Here is a 21924-nt window from a genome sequence, read left to right as displayed (position 1 = left end):
TTTATTATCGTCTCTTCAGTAACAACACACAGCAACAAGTGAATAATTTCAAGTACTCTATAAATGCTGATGTTAGAAAAGTATCTGACATTAGGATATTTTTCCGCTGTACATCCTGTGGTTGTGTAATAGTTTATAAGCCCATATCACTAAAGTCTGGTCTTATTATCCTTCTAGTTATTTAGATTGCAGTCAATGACAGTGGAACCCAGAAACGTAGCATACTTCCGTGTTGCATAATAAGGTGGATAAGGTTACTGATACAACTGGAGTCTTCATCTCACATGAGTGCTCATGATTTTATGATTTAAAATTACAATCCATTTCTTGAGGAATACAACTTTTTAATGAGGAAAAAAAATAAATACTGAGTGCACCTTTAAATGATAGTTTATTCATTGTATGACTGCTTGTTTATACTGAGCTATTGCACATGAATATTTCATTGTCAGTCCCATGAACTCCAATGAATGATAACCACGAACTCCACATTCTGGTATTTTCAGCCAAATTATTTGTTACCTTGGATGGCTCATCATGCCACATAATGCCTATTTTCTACAGGAAAGGGTTTGTTTCAATAATGGGAAAACATAAACTAATAAACCAGTTCGTCAGACTTGAATGACTGGGTCAATATGGAAAGGTTTTCTAAGGTAGGAACCAATGTTTGACGGTGGTATGTTTTTGTCGGACGATTTTTGCGGAACACGTCCTGTACTGTTGAAACTAGCGAACTCACTCTTCCACTGCTGAAGGTAAGAAATTCATAACAAATATCTGTTATGTCGTGCCGAGCTGCAGTAAATATCACCGACGTAGACACAAACATCTGAGACTATTTTGCATACAGTAAACAGTTATTTGAATTCCATGTTTATTGTTAATTTAGTAGTAAACCGGTTAGCTAACGGCAGATACTCATGTGTATGTGTTCGCACATGTTTATATCAAAACAACGGATAAACTATATGAAAACCTAGTGGGAAAATGAGATTTATGAGACTTTTAAGAGTTTTTCAATATGGCTTATTTGAAAAATATTCATGATGTGCTATTTTTAACAAGCTCCGTGGTGTCTGAAGACTTAGTTGAAGTATAACGTGCCTTGTCATTGAATGAAGGGGGGTTCAACCAATCAAATGGACAGACGAATCATAGCGCGCCCTCTTTCTCTGTACCGTCCAATCAGTGAAAGAGTGCCGGTCTCTGATTGGTTATGAACTCCAACTTGTCCCCGCTTACATTGCCAGCTATTGTTTTGTGCCACTTTAGTACGTTAATAGTCATCTTTAAACCTGTTTTTACATATCTCATATGATTATTTTTTACTTTTTACAGATTTGCTTTTCATCATGTTCTTGACAAGATCAGAATACGACAGGTTAGTTGAAGAATGATCTTTATTTTTATTACTGAATGTCTTTTTGTATTTGATATTTATGATATCAGTGGCTACTTGTGATAGTAGTTTTTTGGATATTTACATCTTATGGTGCAATAGAAATTCAAAACGTAAAATCTCACAGTCTTGTGGAACTTTCACTTTCAGTTTTGTTTGCAAGTGTAAGAACTGCACTAACTGTACTGCATATTACAATGTGTGCAATATTTTGTCATTGCTTATTTGAATGTACCACATTAAAAAAAATTCTATCCTCAGAGGGGTAAACACTTTCTCTCCAGAAGGAAGACTTTTTCAAGTAGAATATGCCATTGAAGCTATCAAGGTAGACCTTATTTCTCATGTAGAACATGTAGAATTATTTGTCTTTTTTTTTATTTTCTACAGAGACAAACACAAATCGACCAGAAAAGTATTTAATATGTAGTGATATTTATTAGCAGCATATTGTTACATGTCTAACTGTCCCATTTTGCAACATGTCAGTGTTGTGGCAAATGTTTGCTTTGTCTTTCTTTGCAGTTGGGTTCCACGGCCATTGGCATTCAGACATCAGAGGGGGTATGTCTTGCCGTTGAGAAGAGAATAACTTCTCCTCTGATGGAGCCCAGCAGCATTGAGAAGATTGTAGAGATCGATTCGCATATTGGTAACACAACTGTCATCATCATTAATCACCCTCATATTACTTCCTGGCTCGTATGACTTTCTTACTTCCATCGAACACTATAAGAGTTATTAGGCAGAATGTTAGCTTCAGTCACCTTTCACTTTGAGTGCATATTTTGTCCTTATAAGGAAAGTAAAGGGTGGTTGAGGCTAACATTCTGCATGACAACTCTGTGTGTTCCATGGAGGACAGAAAGTCATATGGGTTTGGAACACAGTGAAGGTGAGAACTATCCCCTTTAAGAGAATATGCTCTCGGTGGGTGCTGGATAATAAAGGTAGTTGTGAAGAACTGATTGTGTTCATTTCTTATCACAGGCTGTGCCATGAGTGGCTTAATAGCTGATGCTAAAACACTTATTGACAAAGCAAGAGTGGAAACACAGGTGAGAATTTTCTTCAGAGTCTACGGTGTCACTACTGTAATGTTGTAATATTCCAGATTTGAAACACTCCAGATTCAATAGACCATATGTTAAGCACTGTTGTGTTTTTTTGTTTTCTGCAGAACCATTGGTTTACCTACAATGAGACGATGACAGTGGAGAGCATAACGCAGGCTGTTTCTAACCTCGCTCTGCAGTTTGGAGAGGAGGATGCTGATCCTGGTGCTATGGTAAGACCTGTCTGCCTTAAAGGGATAGTTCACTCAAAAATGTAACTTCTCTCATTATTTACTCACCCTCATGCCATCCCAGATGTGTATGACTTTGTTTCTTCTGCAGAACACAAATTAAGATATTTAGAAGAATATTTCAGCTCTGTAGGTCCTCACAATGCAAGTGAATGGGTGCCAAAATTGTGAAACTCCAAAATCCAGAAAAGGGAGCATAAAAGTAATCCGTATGACTCCAGTGGTTAAATCCATATGTTCAGACACGATATGATAGATGTTGGTGAGAAACAGATATATTTTTAAGTCATAAATTCTCCTTCCTGCCCCTTAGGGGGCAATATGCAAGAAGGATGTGAATCACCAAAAACAGAAGAGGGAGAAAGTGAAAGTAAAGTGGAAATTGACTGAGCAGAGAGGAGAATTTATTGTAAAAAAAAAAAAAAAAAGACTTCAATATTGATCTGTTTCTCACCCACACCTATCATATTGCTTCAGAAAATATGGATTTAACCACCAGAGTCATCTGGAGTACTTTTATTTTGCCCTTATGTATATTTTGGAGCTTCAAAATCTTACACCCTTTCACTTACATTGTATGGACCTAAAGAGCTGAGAAATACTTCTAAAAATCTTCGAATGTATTCAACAGAAATAAAATTTTTTAGAAGAATAACTCAGCTCTGTAGGTCCTCACAATGCGAGTGAATCGGTGCCAAAATTTTGAAGCACCAAAATCCACATAAAGGAAGCATAAATGTAATCTATATGACTCCAGTGGTTAAATCCATATCTTTAGAAGTGATATGATAGATATGGGTGAGAAACAGATACATTTTAAAGTTATTTTTATCGTAAATTCTCCTCCCTGCCCAGAAGGGGGCGATATGCACAATGAATGTGAATCACCAAAAACAGCAGAAGAATTGGAAAGTGAAAGTGGATTTGGACATTGACTGAGGAGGGAGGAGAATTTATAGTTAAAAAAAAAAAAGACTTAAATATTGATGTGTTTCTCACCCACACCTATTATATCACTTCAGAAGATATGGATTTAACCACTAGAGTCATCTGGAGCAGTGTTTCCCAACCACTGTGCCGTGGCACACTAGTGTGCCATGGAAGATTGTCAGGTGTGCTGTGGAAAATTATCAAATTCCACAAAATAAATAAATGCATGAAAAAAAATTAATAATTTCATGGATCCAAACTCCTGACCTTTTGGAGAAATTTGCTGTTTTGAAACCATAATCGGTCACTTTTGTGATTGTGAAGAGTAATGTTTAATGTGCAAAAGTGACTGATATTTATACACGTTAAGGGTCTTTCACATGACTCGCGTCAGCGCTGCAGAATACATTGAAGTCTATGAAGTGACGTCACTTTACACCAAAGTGTTTTTCACACACACGTTTTTGCTTCACCAATAATGTCTTTGAGAGTACTAACCAACAAGAAATATTTAAAAACTGTCCAAATTTGTGAAGAGACATTGAATGTCTCATCATTTCTTTTAATTAAATATTACCTTATCGTTTACGAATATCAGAGATCCCAGTTATTGAACTGATTTAAATTCACCAAGAAAACACTTGGACTTAAACATAAACAAGTCCTTTTATTACTTTCTGCCATCAAAGCAACTGCAAGCTTTTTTTCTCTCTTCCAAATACATGTTTTCAATGTTTCTTGTGCACACCTCCCACTTTTTTACGTGGCAAACTCGTAAACTCGCCCCTCTGTGATGCTTTCTGCAACTCTTGTCATGTGGAGGGCAATGCGGCGCTTGACGCTGGCATTGAACGGAGCATTGACGCCTCAACTCAGCTCATGTGAAATGCGCTTTACAATGACAAAAGAACCTTATTGAAACTAAAATTATTATTATTTGTCTATTACTGTGGTCTTTTCTGATAAAAGCCATGCTCAGCAGTTTAAATAGGCTGCTGTAGGAAAATGATACCGTAGATCTGCTTTGTGTTTATAATTCTTATATTGAAGTCAGTAGATTTGTAGCCATGCAAGTTTTAATAAAGGAGAAGGTAAGGACGTTATTGAAACTCACTATTATTAGACTATTATTGTTGTCTTTTTGGACGAAAAATCATGCTCAGACTGAAGGAAGACTATAGATCTGCTTTGTTCTATTAATGCTTAAACATTATAAAGTCTCTTGGTAGATTTGGGTCATGAATGACTCAAAATGATTCACTGACTCATAGCACATAAGACACTCATTTGTCGCCACCTAGTGACATTTCCAGAAGGGGTCACTGAACTAATCAATTAATAAAATTGAACAAATTTGTGAAACAGAAGCAAGCCTCACCAAAATACTCTTTATTTTGCAGCTAATTCTGTACAATTGTAAACTTGAATAAACTTGAATCACTAAAATGGCTGGAATTGGTGCTTTTAGCTTATTCTTAAAAAAAATATATCCCCAGAAAAAATTTTCATGGACCAGTGATTGTCTTACCTTTTTCACCCGTCATGAGTTTGCATCCCTGTAATTTGTTGTGGCATTGCAAGAACAAATCTACAAATTAGAAAAGAAGCAAATTTTTGTTTTTTCATTACCCATTTAGCGCTCTTGCCACCTGTGACCTCACACAGCGTAGCCTACCTATGTGACTTGTTTGTTTTTTTTTTTTGCATAGCCGAATTTCAAACATTACAAGTAAACACGCTACTAAGACGGACAGAAAGCTTGGACAAGTTCTTGAAAAGGAAAAATACTGACAATGGTTAGCCTATGTGGGATAGTGGTGTGCCGTAGAATTTTTCAGTCTTAAAAAGTGTGCCTTGGCAGAAAAAATGTTGGGAAACACTGGTCTGGAGTATTTTTATTTTGCCCTTATTTTGGAGCTTCAAAATTTTGGCACCCATTCACTTGCATTGTATGGACCTACAGAGCTGAGAAATTCTCTTCACAATCTTTGTTTGTGTTCAGCAGATGAAAGAAAGTCATACACGTCTTGGATGGCATGAGGGTGAGTAAATGATGAGAGAATTTTCATTTTTGGGTGAACTAACCCTTTAACGTCTTCAACTCTGGTGTATTTTTTGGCTGCTGCAAGCAATATTTCACACAAATTTAAAAGCTCACCTTACACACATAGAGTGGCCTGTTATTCTCAATTTACAGAAACCCTCCAAATTATAAGAAAAGATTCCAATAATTCATACTGTTGTATTGTTTTTTCTGAGTTTGCAAGCACGTAAATCCTGTTCTGTTTCCTCTAGAAATTTAAGGCTGTTACCGATCATCGATTTTTATTTTTTACACTGCGATCAGCCGATTGCGATCCTTTTTTTTTTTTTTTAAAGCACCATTTGCTACATTATACTTGTAAAAGTTATATACAAGGGGGGCCTGGGTAGCTCAGCGAGTAAAGACGCTGACTACCACCCCTGGAGTCGCGAGTTCAAATCCAGGGCATGCTGAGTGACTGCAGCCAGGTTTCCTAAGCAACCAAATTGGCCGGTTGCTAGGGAGGGTAGAGTCACTTCGAGTAACCTCGTGGTCGCTATAATGTGGTTCTTGCTCTTGGTGGGGCGCATGGTGAGTTGTGCGTGGATGCTGCGGAGAATAGCGTGAAGCCTCCACACGCACTATGTCTCCATGGTAACACACTCAACGAGCCACATGATAGGATGCGCTGATTGACGGTCTCAGACATGGAGGCAACTGAGATTCGTCCTCTGCCACCCGGATTAGTGCTTAGATGAGTGATTGATGAGAGATTGAGAGCACCTAGAGTGAGAGCGTGCATGTTGGAAAGTGAAACTGAAAGCGTGCATGATTACTCAAACTGTCTCTACTGCTCCACACACTGTCTGACTGTCACGACTCGCGTTACATCACATAAACTCAGATTTGTATTGGCATCTTTATTTGTTGTTTAATTAGTTTTTACATCCGTTTGAAAGATCTTTGTCCTCTCCGTGCGGTTTGCTGCGAGTCAGAAATACTACCGTATGACTCTTGAAAATTGGCACTTTAATATTCACACACATTTTTAAACAAATCGGCAAATTCATCTAAATTACAGCATGTTTGAAAGTGTAAATTTGCGAACGCTTAGTTATTTGCCAATAACTCACCCTCCAGTGGCTGATCACAGATTTAAGACAAAGATCGGTGGCTGATTGATGGGTACACAACTAATTTTCACTATCTCCCTGTAAAAGGTCTTATTTCATTCCACTTGATGTCAGCAAGTACTTGGCAATTAAATTTTTCCTGTATCACCTTCCATCACATTAAACAGATCTGAAATGTAGGGGGCGCACCAACACAGCTGAGCACTCATACATGCGCTAGTACATAGACAACAAGTGTATTTAGAGCGCATAGACCTTCCTCAGTGTTCAATTGAACATCTCTGCTTTTGAGTTGTCCAGAAGCTCAGTTCTGTCATTGGATAGCTGAGATCCTCAGCTTTGTGATGATACACTATATTGCCAAAAGTATTCGCTCACCCATCCAAATAATTGAATTCAGGTGTTCCAATCACTTCCATGGCCACAGGTGTATAAAATGCACCTAGGCATGCAGACTGCTTCTACAAACATTTGTGAAAGAATGGGCCGCTCTCAGGAGCTCAGTGAATTCCAGCGTGGTACTGTGATAGGATGCCACCTGTGCAACAAGTCCAGTCGTGAAATTTCCTCGCTACTAAATATTCCACAGTCAACTGTCAGTGGTATTATAACAAAGTGGAAGCGATTGGGAATGACAGCAACTCAGCCACGAAGTGGTAGGCCACGTAAAATGACAGAGCGCATAGTGCGCAGAGGTCGCCAACTTTCTGCAGAGTCAATCGCTACAGACCTCCAGAGTTCATGTGGCCTTCAGATTAGCTCAAGAACAGTGCGTAGAGAGCTTCATGGAATGGGCTTCCATGGCCGAGCAGCTGCATCCAAGTCATACATCACCAAGTGTAATGCGAAGCGTCGGATTCAGTGGTGTAAAGCATGCCGCCACTGGACTCTAGAGCAGTGGAGACGCGTTCTCTGGAGTGACGAATCACGCTTCTCCATCTGGCAATCTGATGGACGAGTCTGGGTTTGGCGGTTGCCAGGAGAACGGTACTTGTCTGACTGCATTGTGCCAACTGTGAAGTTTGGTGGAGGGGGGATTCTGGTGTGGGGTTGTTTTTCAGGAGCTGGGCTTGGCCCCTTAGTTCCAGTGAAAGGAACTCTGAATGCTTCAGCATACCAAGAGATTTTGGACAATTCCATGCTCCCAACTTTGTGGGAACAGTTTGGGGATGGCCCCTTCCTGTTCCAACATGACTGCGCACCAGTGCACAAAGCAAGGTCCATAAAGACATGGATGAGCGAGTTTGGTGTGGAAGAACTTGACTGGCCTGCACAGAGTCCTGACCTCAACCCGATAGAGCACCTTTGGGATGAATTAGAGCGAAGACTGCAAGCCAGGCCTTCTCGTCCAACATCAGTGTCTGACCTCACAAATGCGCTTCTGGAAGAATGGTCAAAAATTCCCATGAACACACTCCTAAACCTTGTGGAAAGCCTTCCCAGAAGAGTTGAAGCTGTTATAGCTGCAAAGGGTGGGCTGACGTCATATTAAACCCTATGGATTAAGAATGGGATGTCACTTAAGTTCATATGCGTCTAAAGGCAGATGAGCGAATACTTTTGGCAATATAGTGTATGTAATATTTAATCATCAATAGTTATTTTAGGTAACATGCAAAAGTGATGGAGTTCTGTGAAATGTTCAGATACTAAGCTTTCAAATGGTACCGCATGTGCCTGACTTGTGGATCCAGGGACTTTTATTTTGTAATCCTTAACTTATTACACACTCCTGGCTGCGCCCAGTTGTTTTTTTTTAGCTCACTCCAGAAGAGTTTTATCTGAAATTTCAGATTAAAACCAGAACAGGCTGAAATATTTCCTTCTTGTTGTCTTTTGTTTTATTTTTTTGTTTTGTTTTTTAGAGTCGTCCTTTTGGTGTAGCTCTGCTTTTTGGAGGCTTGGATGAGAAAGGACCTCAACTGTAAGCAGACTCTGTATAGTTTATAATGTTTAGCTACCTAAAAATGCCTTAAGATACAACTGTTTTATTTATTTATTTTTTTACATAGCTGGATTTTATTTAGCTTAGTAAAAGTTTAATTCTGCTTCAAGGGATAATTCATCCCAAAAATATTTACTCAGCATAATGTTGTTTCAAACCCATATGACTGACTATTCCTCCATGGAACTCAAACGGGAGATGTTATGCAGAATATTAGCCCCAGTCACCATTATGATGTACATGCTTAAAACAAAATCAATGTAAAAAAAAATAACTTATGTGAAATATTCTAACAAATGTGAAAGGTTTCTTTATTGGTTTTGTTCATAAACTGTGGAAATCACACTGAACTCTTTGACAGATACCACATGGACCCTTCAGGCACTTTTGTCCAGTGTGATGCCAGGGCTATTGGCTCAGCATCCGAGGGTGCTCAGAGCTCTCTGCAGGAAGTCTATCACAAGGTGCGTTCATCCACCCTTTCATCTTCATCTCCTTTGTGCTTTAAGTGAATGTGGTTGGTTGAAATTGTAATTTCAGCATACTGCCCGGATTAAAAGTGCATGGTTGCGTAAGGGAAGAGTGCAAAGAGTGAATCATCTGATTGCAACAAATAATGTGTTGTTGTAGTGCTTTCATTATAGCACAGGGTAAATAGAATTTACAAATCATTCCTTTTTGTTTTTATTAGCATTTTCCATACTGTCCCAACTTTTTCAGAATTGGGGTTGTATAGTAGTACGCTTATTTCTAAGTTTAAAGGGATAATTCACCCAAAATTTTAAATGCTCTCATCATTTACTCACTCTCATGCCATCCCAGGTGTGTATGACTTTCTTTCTTCAGCAGAACACAAACGAAGATTTTTAGAAAAATATCTCTGCTCTGTAGGTCCATACAATGCAAGTGAATGGTGATCAGACCTTTGTAGCTTTAAAAAATAACATGAAGGACACAAAAGTAATCCATATGACTCCAGTGTTTAAATCCATATCTTCAGAAGCATTATAATAGGAGTGCGGGAGAAACGGAACAATATTTAAGTCCTTTTTACCCTAAATCTCTACTTTAACTTTTAGATGGCACCACATGTGACTTTCACATGTAAAAGTGAAAGTGGAGATTTAGAGTAAAAAAAAAAAAGGACACATTTTGATCTAGTTCACACCCACGTATAGTATATGCTTCTGAAGATATGGATTTAACCACTGGAGTCTTGTGGATTACTTCTGTTACCTTTATGTGATTTTTGGAGCTACAAAGATCTGATCACCATTCACTTGCATTGCATGGACCCCTCAGAGATGAGAAATTATTCTTAAAATCTTTGTATGTGTTCTGCTGAAGAAAGAAAGTCATACACATCTGGGATGGCATGAGGGTGAGTAGTTGATGAGATAATTTTCATTTTTGGGTGAACTATCCCTTTAAGAGTCTTTTCTATTGTGCCATAGCCAGGTTATTTTGAGAGAGTGTTCTCTCAGAGGAACGTGCTTTGCTCACTCTTAAAAGAAACTTACAGCAGCAAATTAAGCCACGTGCTTAAGCAATAAGAGGCCCTTTTTTAAATCTACCCCACCCATTTACTCATTCCAGGACATTATGCTTCTACTAGTGTAACTTTAGTCACCAGACTTGGCACCCATGTGACTGTGCAATCTAATAAACATCAGCCTGTGTCCAAAAGACTTCTCCACAAATGTAATTACTTTCAAGAATTCCCAGTCACACTGAATGCCAGAGAGTTCAGCACTGGTGTCACTGCCTTTCTCCACAAAGCATTCATAAAATCTCAGTTAATCTTTTGCAGTCCATGACGTTAAAGGATGCCATCAAGTCTTCTCTCACTATCTTGAAACAAGTGATGGAGGAGAAGCTGAATGCCACTAACATTGAGGTAATGCACAAATGATCCACCTAACATGGTGTTTATCATGTAAAATATCATTTAAAGTCATGAATCAAATTGTCCTTGATCTTTTAAGATAGAAGAGCTTTTTGTACTATGAAAACATACTGCATTTTTGAGAAAATCAAAACTTTCAACCCAGTCCAATAGACCTTTTGTTGAAAACAATCTCCAAAAACAACTTGTTCAGATTCAGAACTTCTGCCACTTTTTTGATGTCAGACAGATACATCAAATACATCACTTGGGTTGTTTTATGAATCTGCCACAATGTAATGCAGGATTTTACCCTTTTAAAAGTGTTCACTTGACAAAAGTTCTAACATTTAATAGTCCTTTTCTCTTCCTTCCAGCTTGCCACAATTGAGCCAGGCAAGACCTTTCACATGTACACAAAAGAAGAACTTGAGGATGTAATTAAGGATATCTAGAGCCGAACAAAGCTGTGCTTACCCAACTGATGTTCAATAAAGTGTGAATCATCACACATCAATTGCCTATGTAATACTCTGGATGATGCATCCTACGGTTTGACTGTTCAGACAGGAATGGTGTCTTTATACTTTCTTTTCTCTGTCAATCCAAAACTTTCTATGGTTCTGTACAAGCACAGAACAGCAGATCTTGTAATTGAAATAAATGGGGGGGTTCTTTTTGTTACAAACCACTGCGTTAATAAACAGTTGTTGAAAAAAGTGATATTTGAGTATTTTCTGTTTCACAAGTTATTCTATGTTGTAATACTTCCACTTGTGTTTATATATTTATTTTTTACTATTATTATAAAATGTGGAAAATTGCAATAATATGGGAAGGTGTATTCAAACTTTTGGCTACTTGGAAAGTTGTCTTTGTGTTAATATTTCATTATATAAGACATGCCATTTTTTCTAGTATATGGAAAATGTGTTAACATTTTCTGTAAAACGAAATGGAGTGTGATCAATATGATAGGCCTCATAGTAATATCATACATATTATATCACAATAATGTCTGTATATTATTCCCCCCTTTTTTATTTATTAATTTCACCAAATACTGCTGTTATGTAATAAACATGAACTTGCCAGGACGTTTTAGTTGGATCTCTTGATGTTACACTTTTAGGGTTTGCAAATTTGTCACTCACATGGTAGCTTTGTTGCCATTTGTAACAAGACCGTCCAATCTGTAAAGTATATTGGACAGCAGTGGTCGTGGTTAAGCCAGTTCTGGACGCAAATTTACGAATCCTAGTACAGCGAACGCTTATATTTGAATATTATGAATCAAACCCTGCCCATTGGTCAGTTGCTGAGCAACATTGGCATGATATAATTAATATTAATTACAACGGCTTCGCTATTGGAATGTACCAGACTCCGTCACTACAGCCTAATTAATATCCATAAGCGAAGCCCTCTCTATGGCAGGTTTGCCAAGCAACGTCATCGCGACCTAATTAGTATTAAAAAGGGGGCGTTCCGATTGGACTGTCCCTCCTAATCTTGAACAATCCGTGAGTTGAGCAGTGCGCAGTACAGCGGCTTCAACACAGACATGCGTCAGAGCGTAAACATTGCACGTTCTGCACAAATACTAATAAACCTGCTATTTATGGATATTTAGAGAGAGGAATTTTATGCGCATTTAAAGGAAACCATGAGCACCATATTCTTCTGTTTTTTGGTAGCGTTATTCTCAGTGGCTCTTTCCATGGACTTTGAAGAGAGACCCAGCTCCAGGAGAAGTGAACAAACCATGTTTCTAAAGAGTCACAAATCACGAAATCTGCTCAGTTTGAGAGATTTACACCAGTCGGATCATGTGAAGATGAAAAGGAGCGAAGAATCCGCACAAAATCAATGTGAATCATTGCACGGCTATGAATCCACATTAGAAAACAACACTCGTACGGTAGGTCACATTTGCACATCCTTTACTTTCCCACTGTTACTGATGTATTATCTGCTTATAATAATATAGGCTATAATAAAATTGGGTGGCAAATCCTCTTGCAAAACATGTTTGTGGTTTTGGGAAATGTTCTTTGGTCCTGTTTTAATATCATCAATATAGCTTTTTTTTTTTTTTTTTACTATTTACCACTGTTTTTTTAAAATATATTCTTTTGTTTATATTTTATCTGTTAGCCTAGGCTGTTTTATTTAAAAGAAAGGATGAATTTTGCTGCTTTGGAAGCTCTTCCTGTATTTCTAGGGATCATAAATTACAAAAGTGAGGTCATACTATTGGCCACAATTATGAGATTACCTAATGTGTCTGCATCACCTTTCCAGACAGGTTAATGTTATTTGTTCTCAGTCATGTTTCAAATGTCACAGAACATCTATAAAGCCACACTAACTTCAGCATTTTCAAAACTGTTATGGAAATAGTCATATAAAGGAACTTTTCAGAAGTGAAAAAACAGTTTCTCAAACAAACTGCAATGACATGCTTACCAGATGGCAGATATTATTATAAAAAATAAATAAATAACTCAACAGTATCACCTAATTCAACTTGCTGAATTTATTGTACTTTGATGTCGAGTTGATGTTTTCTCTTTCATTCCACAGATCTCACTTTTACACCAAGGACTGATATGCATTTGTCCTCTTGATATGCTTCTAATGTCTTTAAGACCAGTTTCTTCTGTATTTATGTACAGATGCCATAAAGTCAGGTGATTTTGCTTAGCCAAAGCAGTCAGAGCTCATTCATTAGAATTAGCCATGATGACTGATTACTAACCTTAAATTAATAGTTCACCAAAAAATGAAAATTCTCTCATCATTTACTCATCATCATGCCATCCCAGATGTGTATGACTTTCTTTCTTCTGCAGAACACAAAGGAAGATTTTTAGAAGAATATCTCAGCTCTGTAGGTCCGTACAATGTCAATGGAGACCAAAATTTTGAAGCTCCAAAAAACACATAATGGCAGCATAAAAGTAACCCATATTCACTTGCGTTGTATGGACCAACAGAGCTGAGATATTCTTCTAAAAATCTTTGTGTTCTGCAGAAGAAAGTAAGTCATACTTATCTGGGATTGCATGATGGTGAGAAAACGATGAGATAAGTTTAATTTTTGGGTGATATTATTCCTTTAAAGAATTCAGCAAAGCAAGCTCTCTTTCTGTTTCTCTTTTCTAACCCTGTTCCCCCAGCACATCAATTACATTTTACCAGCAGTTGGCATGGCCTCACTGTGTAGGCATTATTGGTCAATCTATATCCCTCATATCACATCTGTTCTAAGGATAACATCCTCTATTTATCTAAATACAGAGCAAATTTCAGGATAAACCAATACAATCGGTCAAGAGATTAGCCTTGGTCAGATATAATCTTTTTTTTAATTTTTTTTTTAAGTGCTGATAGAAAGAGACTGTTGTTGTTAAGAAAGAACACAGAGCCAGTTCTTTTATGGTCAGTGTTTTGGCTCCCATTGACTCACATTCTGTCCAGCATAAATGACTGTTGCAGTGAAATGCTTCCTCCAAGAATGCAATGTTTCTGAAATGGGAAGAGGCATGACAACACTTGAAAAAGTATTTGAAGGGAAGGTCTCAAAAAAACATCTCGCTGAATTAAGTAAGGCCATTTAACACCTGTTTGGATAGTTGTTAAATATCAAGGTGTGTTTAGTGTGTACTCGGTGACCCAGTCAGACCCTGCTAAATTCCTGTACTTCCTGTAGTTTGGAGGCTACATTGATCTAAAACCTATATTTGACCCTTGATTAGTTTTAGAATATGTATTATTTTAAGGCCACAGTTGAGCTGAGAATTTGTTATTTTGTACATCAGAAGGCAACATTTAAAGGAATAGCTCACCCAAAAATGAAAATTCTCTAATCATTTACTCTGTCATGCCATCCCAGATGTGTATGACTTTCTTTCTTCTGCAGTAAACAAACAAAGATTTTTAAAAGAATATCTCCGTTCTGGAGGTCCACACAATGCAAGTGAATGGGGACCAAAACTTTGAAGCTCCAAAAAGCACACAATAGCAGCATAAAAGTATTCCATCCTACTTCAGTGGTTTAATCCATGTCTTTTGAAGCAATCCAATCGAATTTGGGTTAGAACTACAGACCAAAATGTAACTCCTTTTTCTTTGTACATTTTGCCATTGCAGTCTTTGTACATTTTGCCATAGGCACAATCATGATTTCAAGCTTGATTACTCTTCCTAGTGCTTGATGCATGCACAGAGCGCTAGATGGTGCTAGGAAGTGTAATCGAGCTTGAAATCATGATCACCAAGGAGACTGCTGTTGTCAAAATTTATAGTTAAAAAGAAGTTCTGTTTTGGTCAGTTCTCACCCAAAACCAATTAGAATGCTTCAGAAGACAAAGCTGCCTTTGTGTGCTTTTTGGAGCTTTAAAATTTTGCATTGTGTGGACCTACAGAGTTGAGATATTCTTCTAAAAATCTTTGTGTTCATTTGAAGAAAGAAAGTCTTACACATCTGGGATGGCATGACGGTGAGTAAATGATAAGAGAATTTTCATTTTTGGGTGAACTATCCCTTTCTACTTTTGCATACTGTGTTATTCTAAATGCCAAAACATACTCTATGCAAGTACATGAATACAGACGCATCTAGCTACACAAGCTCGATTTCGTGCATTGTTGTGTTCCAAAATGTGTCAGTCAGCAACACAATTTCATTCTCAATTTTGCCGCAAGGGGCGCTGTAGCAGACATTAGTGTAACTGTTTACTTCTACTATGAGTTTTCTCTTTCAAGTCAACAATTCTAATGGTGGAACAGTAAGAGAATGCTGCTGAGCAAGTAAGTTAAATTCAATATATGTATAGCAACTAACTTGAATAGAAAAACATACAATTTGAAGGCACAGACTTTTGAAGGAAACTCAGCACCCCCTTTAGTACTGAAATTTGTTATCGCAAAAGGTAAAAAAAAAAAAAAAATGTAGCACAAACAATGCGGGGTATTATATACTTCAGCCCAAAGTATGCTTAGTTTTTTACGCAAATGCTGAGCGTCTGCGTACAGCTGAACGTTCACCTTTCAAATTGAACTCTGTCTGACTGTGTGCACATTCAGAGGCTGTTGGAGCATGCGCGATACAACTGCTATTGATACTGGACCATTTCTCTTCAGGAGTTTAGACCATTAAAAATGTCTTTATAGTCCTTCACACTTGAGTTATACAAATGCAATGATGTCCTGACCTCCTCACAGAAGCATTCTTAACATGCACATCCACTGTTGTTGTTCCCAGCTTCGTCTCCCTTTGTATACCGTCGAATACATCTTCTAGTGCTTCTTCGTGATGGCAACGGCTCAACGGTAATTGTTGTCACCTTGTGGACCCACTAATTAGTGCAACTAATTCCAGGCTCATACGCATGCTATGCATTCAGAGTACAGGCAGTTCGAAAAATCGGGCTGCACGAGTTGAATGCTCAAGCACTCTGGTTATGACAAAATTTCAACAAAATTCGTCCTGTACGCTTACGTTCAGCATTCGCGTCTAGGGTTAGGGTTGCAATAAACACCAAAGTTTTGCCCAGTTAGAAATATAACAAATATTATTTGTTATCAGTTAAGCATTGAGATATTAGGATGGTTCCAATGGAAGGTTTGAGGTGCAGTATTCCAGATCTATTTAAGTTCTGTTTTCTTGATGTTGTCCAAAATGTGCAAATGAACAGCAGTGTTGTGCAAGAGTCTGTGGTTGGTCTGCCTGAAAACTGGCTGCAGATTGTCCTCTGCCCAATGGAGTTTATGATCTGCCAGAGCAATTAAAACCTTTACAAGCTCACAATAAAGTCTTCTTAACAACTGCCTGTAGATTCTTCAGTGTACGAATAACTTTGAATGATCTGAATAATGTAAGAAATGCTCTTTTAGTGAGAGTTTTGATTCCTTTTGAATTTTTTTTAATGTCTGCTCTTGTGCCAGCGGGGAGTTATTTATGTGAGTCCAACAAAAACACAAACACGGCTCCATCTAATGAACTGCCGACCTCTCACCCATTTTGGTGCTGCGTTCCCGTTAGGAAAACATGGTGGAAGTTCTTGATTCCTGGATATTTTGGTGCATGTTTTCGATTCACGTGTTAGCATTTGCCCACCTGTCTAAATAGCACTTATTTTGGTACTAACTTGAGATGTGCCGCCTATTAAATCCAAATTCTAGATGTTTTACTGTCTAGAGATGAAGTCATGTTTGTTGTTGGCCATCAGACTGTGAAGCCATTTGGATAAAGACTAAAGCTTCTTTTTGGCCGGGCCTGGGGTTCAAAGACTGTTTACCAGTTCAACATAAGGGAAAGACATACAGGTTTTCCCCCTTCCTGATCCTGGGGAGAATGTACAGAGAAAACATTTTCTGTTTTCTCTAAAAAGCTCAGGGCTGGTGAGATGCCAGGAAATGGGAACCATAAAAAGCAGCCAGAGTGACGTTCTTCATGGTATTAATGTGTTTCGTGGAGAGGAAGTGTTGAGCAAAGGCCAGTGATGGAAACCGTAAAGACCTCACTCTTTTTAGGACACTATTTTCAGATGAGAATGGTCAATGCATGGTTTACTTCACATATTTCTCTTTGGAATATTCCTGAAAAGCCTGTTGACTGGTGTCATGTGATGCCATGCAAGAAGCAGACGTGTGAGTGACGAGCTCTGCACACTTTGCTAATTTTAAATTATTCTCATGTTATAATCTGGTGAAATTCGATACACCCAGTTACACATTTGCTCTTTGAGGTAAAACATGGCAAAGAAATCAAAATCCTTGGGCTCTGGAGACATTAAAAGACACTTACGTGTTCAGGATGAAAGCCCCGACAGGCCTACAGACCGGGGACTCAATTTAGATGGCGCGGCAGGAGAGGAGATCCAGCATCAGTTGTTCAACATGTCAGTGATGCTGACGAAGGTTCTTGCTGACTTGGAGGATCTCACTGTAATACGTCGATCGATTACGGCGATGGAAATAAAATTCTCTGAGTCTTCGGAGAGGGAATCGTCCACTAATCCGCCCGTGACCAAAGTTGATTTGGAACAGGTTCTTGAAAAGCTTGAAGATCTTGAGAATAGAAGCCGCAAGAATAACGTTCGAATAGATGGAACTCCTGAGCATGAGGAGGGCAGAGATATGGTGAAATTCCTGGACGAGCTCTTCCCGAGTCTGCTTGACATAACAGGCCACAAGCTGGAAATCGAGCGAGCTCACAGAGTCCCTGCTCGCAGATCTGCTGAGGGAGACAGGCCCCGATCAATCCTGGCCAGATTTCTGAGATCATCCGATAAAGATCTTGTGTTGCACCAGGTGAGGAGCAAAGGAAAGCTTTCTTGGAAGAATCATAATATTTTCTTGTTCCCAGACTTTGCGAGTTCGACGAGAGAAACGCGATCAGTTCAGGAAATGCATGAAACTCTTGCATCAACGTAAGATCACTTTTGCATTGATGTTTCCGGCCAAGCTGAGAATAGAAACGAAGGATGGTCGCAAAATATTTACATGTCCCAGTCAGGCAATGTCTTTTATAGAATCAATGGGTGAGTAAACCATCAGATGTTTATCATGTGAGTGGGTCGACTCGCTGTACTTACTCTGGCTTTTGAGGAAGCTGCTGGTTTCTTTCTGCATTGGCTCTGCCTAGCGGCTGGAGTTTGTTTTGTGAATAACACTTTTCCTTAAACTTTTGCATTGACGGAAGATCACTTTTACATTGAAGTTCCCGGCCAGTTTGAGAGTGGACACTACGGATGACCGCAAAATATCTACATGACGCTCACACAAAGGATGTCTTTTATAAAGTTGTCGGATTGAGTGAGTCATGGTATATACTTTTATGGGACCTCCGAGTGAATTGACTTGATCATCTGGGGAACCGGGATGCCAGTTTTGTTTCTTTTTGCGTTGGTTCCACCTGGCAGCTGGAGCTTGTTCTATTGAATAAAACTCCTTTGGAACATCTGAGGATTAATCTTTCGTTCTTCGTGCTTATGCCTCCTGCTGGCTGGAGTTTGTTTTGAGTATTTTTATGGGACACTTTATGGGTTAATGCGCATATATATTTTTTTCTGTTTGTTCGGGGGGAAGTTCGGGGTTTGATTGTTTCACTAATGGGGAATGTGGTCTGTATTATTTTATTTTTGACACACAATTTATTTTTTCTACTATATCAAAATGTCAATTGTTAAAATGAGTGGATTGTCTCTCTCCACATGAAATGTAAATGGGTTGGGGCACCCTATAAAAAGAAGGAAGGTTATTACTTTTCTTAAACGTAAGAAGTATGATATAGTGTTTCTTCAAGAAACGCATCTTTCCCCGCAGGAAGCTGAACAATTTGGGGTGGACATGTTTTTTTTTTAGTGCTGGCTCAAGTAAGAGCAAGGGAGTCATTATATTGATGAATAAACATCTATAATTCAAATGTCTCAAACAGATTAAAGATAAATTAGGAAGAGTAATTATAGTTTTAGCTGAAATTCAGGGGCAAAGGTTTATTTTGACTAATGTTTACACACCTAATGCTGATGATCAGGGTTTTTTTTAATATATAATATTGGGAGGAGACTTTAATCTATTGATGGACTCAGTCCTTGATCATAGTGAAGCAAAAGTGTGTAAGCTACCTAGAGCAACAATGATGCTTCACAGGATGTGTAAAAATCTTGGTCTTACAGATATTTGGAGACTTTTGAACCCAACTGGTAGGGACTGTATATTTTTTTTCATCAGTCCATAAGATTTATTCTAGAATAGATTTTTTTTTTATTTTTTATATCTAAGTCCCTCATTTTATCTGTTGTTGATTGCTCAGTTGGAAACATCTCAGATCTCAGATCATGCCCTGGTGAGTTTAGAGGTGTTGCCACATATAGAGAAAAAGAAATCATATAGTTGGCGCTTTAATGTATCCCTTTTGCAAAATCCTGATTTCCAACAAATGTTAAAGACTGAAATCAGTGTTTATATGGAGACCAACTGGTCCTCAGTATCCTCTGTGGGCGTGACTTGGGAGGCATTTAAGGCGGTTCTTAGGGGTCGGATCATACAGTATGCCTCATTCATCAAAAAATCCAAAGCACGAGAATTCGTGGAGTTGGAAGGAAATATTAAAAGTGCAGAGGCAGAGCTGAAGCGCCATTTGTCATCTGATGGCCTCAGAGAATTGACCCGATTGAAATATAGATATAATACTATTTTGTTGCAGAAAGTGAAGTTTTGGTTATTCAGCGCAAGACAGTCATACTTTGAGTCAGGGGACAAAGCAGGGAAGCTTTTGGCTAGATATTTAAAGCAGAGAGAGTCTTTATCTACCATTCCCTCTGTGAAATCTGCTGGTGGTGAAATATTTACCTCGGCCATTGATATTAATAATGCTTTTAAAAAATTCTACCTTGATCTCTATAGTTCCACGTCTTTGTCTACAGATGAAGTTATTAGAAACTTTGTGGAACCATTAGAACTCCCTAAATTGACGACTGAGCAAAAAAATTATCTTGGTTCTGAGATAACCTTGAACCTTGGAGGACCGTGGCGAGGTAATTAAGGCCTTGCCTACAGGCAAGGCTCCAGGGCCAGATGGCTTTGCCGCTGAATTTTTTAGATATGCTACAGAACTGGCTCCACTTTTGTTAGAGGTTTATATGGAATCATTAAAGAATGGAAAGCTCCTGCCAACCATGACACAAGTCCGGATCAGTCTGATTCTTAAAAAGGACAAAGATCCAAGCGAGTGTAAAAGTTACCGTCCAATTTCCCTGATCCAGTTATATGTAAAAATGTTGTCAAAAATTCTGGCTAACCTATTAAGTAAAGTTATGACATCACTTATACATATAGATCAGGTGGGGTTTATACGGGGCCGTATCCCTTCTGATAACATTAGGCGTTTCATCAATATCATGTGGTCAGTAGTGAATGATCAATCTCTAGTCGTTGCCATCTCACTTGATGCCGAAAAGGAATTGATATGGTAGAATGGGATTATTTTTTTTAAGATTTTGGAAATGTATGGATTTGGGAGTTCTTTTATTGGTTGGATTAAGTTACTTTATAGACACCCTGTAGCAGCGGTACTAACAAATGGACTAATTTCTGATTATTTTACTCTGGATAGGGGCACCCGGCAGGGTTGCCCTCTTTCCCCATTATTGTTCTGTTTTGCCCTGGAACCATTAGCAGCCGCGATAAGAAAGGAGGATGATTTTCCAGGGGTGATTGCGGGAGGTGTGGCACATAAGCTTCTGCTTTACGCAGATGATATTTTATTATTCGTCTCCGACCCCACTAGATCGATATCTTGCCTCCACAGAATTATTAATTCCTTTTCCAAGTTCTCAGGATACAAAGTCAGTTGGTCTAAATCCGAAGCTTTGGCATTGACAGCATACTGTCCAGTAACGGCCTTCCAGCCGGGCGCCTTCCAGTGGCCCAAACAGGGCATTAAGTATTTGGGAATTTTAATCCCAGCAAATTTGTCTGATTTAGTCAGAGTTCATTGTGATCCCTTAATAAAAAGGTTTTCGAATAATGTGGACAGGTGTGCTTCATTACACTTATCGATGATTGGGAAGGTTAATGTAATTAAAAAGAATTGTATTCCAAAATTCAACTACCTGTTACAATCTCTCCCTATAGATGTCCCCCTCTCTTATTTCAGGCAATTTGATAGCATAGCGAAGTCCTTCATTTGGAATTGTAAGCATGCCAGGTTAAATTTTAATAAGTTGCATAGGCCGATGGACAAATGTGGGCTAGGCCTACCCAAGATTCTGTTTTATTATTATGCATTCGGTCTCAGACATTTGGCTCATTGGTCGCTTCCACCTGAATGAGCCCCTCCCTGGTTTTGCATTGAAGAAGAACTTCTTGCCCCTATTTTGCCATTGCAAATCCTTTCCATCAAACTAACCAGAGAAGTTAAATCACACCCCTTTATTTCACATTTGCACTCAGTATGGACAAAAGTGTCCAGAGTGTTTAATTCAGATATTTATCTAAATGTTGCCTCGAGCCTATGGCTAAACCCCAAACTATGCATTAATAAGTCCCCTTTTTGTTGGTCTGAGTGGATTGCGAGGGGGTTTAATACACTCTGTGATCTTTATGAGAGTGGTGTGATGAGATCCTTTGAAAATTTGGTTAAATATTTTGGGATCCCCAGATCTCAGTTTTTTAGGTATCTTCAGCTATTTTTGGGAATAGCATACACCCCCCTAGAGCGGCAGATACTCTGGGAGAGGTGATTTCTGCTTTTGGAAAAGGCCATGAGGCATCAGTGTATTACTCCT

General features: G+C 38.5%; 2 protein-coding genes across 4 annotated transcripts in view; both read left to right on the top strand.

Annotated features, from left to right (window-relative positions):
- Nucleotides 1–672: 672 nt before the first annotated feature.
- On the top strand, nt 673–11347 carry LOC127428157 (proteasome subunit alpha type-5). The gene is made up of 10 exons (XM_051676287.1): nt 673–758; nt 1342–1384; nt 1664–1730; nt 1928–2054; nt 2393–2460; nt 2583–2690; nt 8660–8718; nt 9101–9203; nt 10550–10636; nt 11002–11347. Exons 2-10 carry the CDS (start codon nt 1356–1358, stop codon nt 11077–11079), a joined length of 726 nt encoding a protein of 241 aa, XP_051532247.1. The 5' UTR covers nt 673–758; nt 1342–1355; the 3' UTR covers nt 11080–11347.
- An 821-nt stretch (nt 11348–12168) lies between these two features.
- The window catches only part of LOC127428184 (sortilin), a 33513-nt gene continuing 23757 nt past the window's right edge, over nt 12169–21924 (top strand). For all 3 annotated transcript variants that reach the window (XM_051676353.1, XM_051676354.1, XM_051676352.1), the window contains exon 1: nt 12169–12545. In XM_051676353.1, the coding sequence (XP_051532313.1) occupies nt 12291–12545 (255 nt within the window). In that variant the 5' untranslated portion in view covers nt 12169–12290. The remainder of the gene's footprint in view (nt 12546–21924) is intronic.

The sequence above is a fragment of the Myxocyprinus asiaticus genome, chromosome 37 (assembly GCF_019703515.2).
Source record: "Myxocyprinus asiaticus isolate MX2 ecotype Aquarium Trade chromosome 37, UBuf_Myxa_2, whole genome shotgun sequence".
Classification (NCBI taxonomy): domain Eukaryota; kingdom Metazoa; phylum Chordata; class Actinopteri; order Cypriniformes; family Catostomidae; genus Myxocyprinus; species Myxocyprinus asiaticus.
The sequence above is the reverse complement of the archived record's forward strand: the minus strand, read 5'-3'. Positions and strand labels throughout refer to the sequence as shown.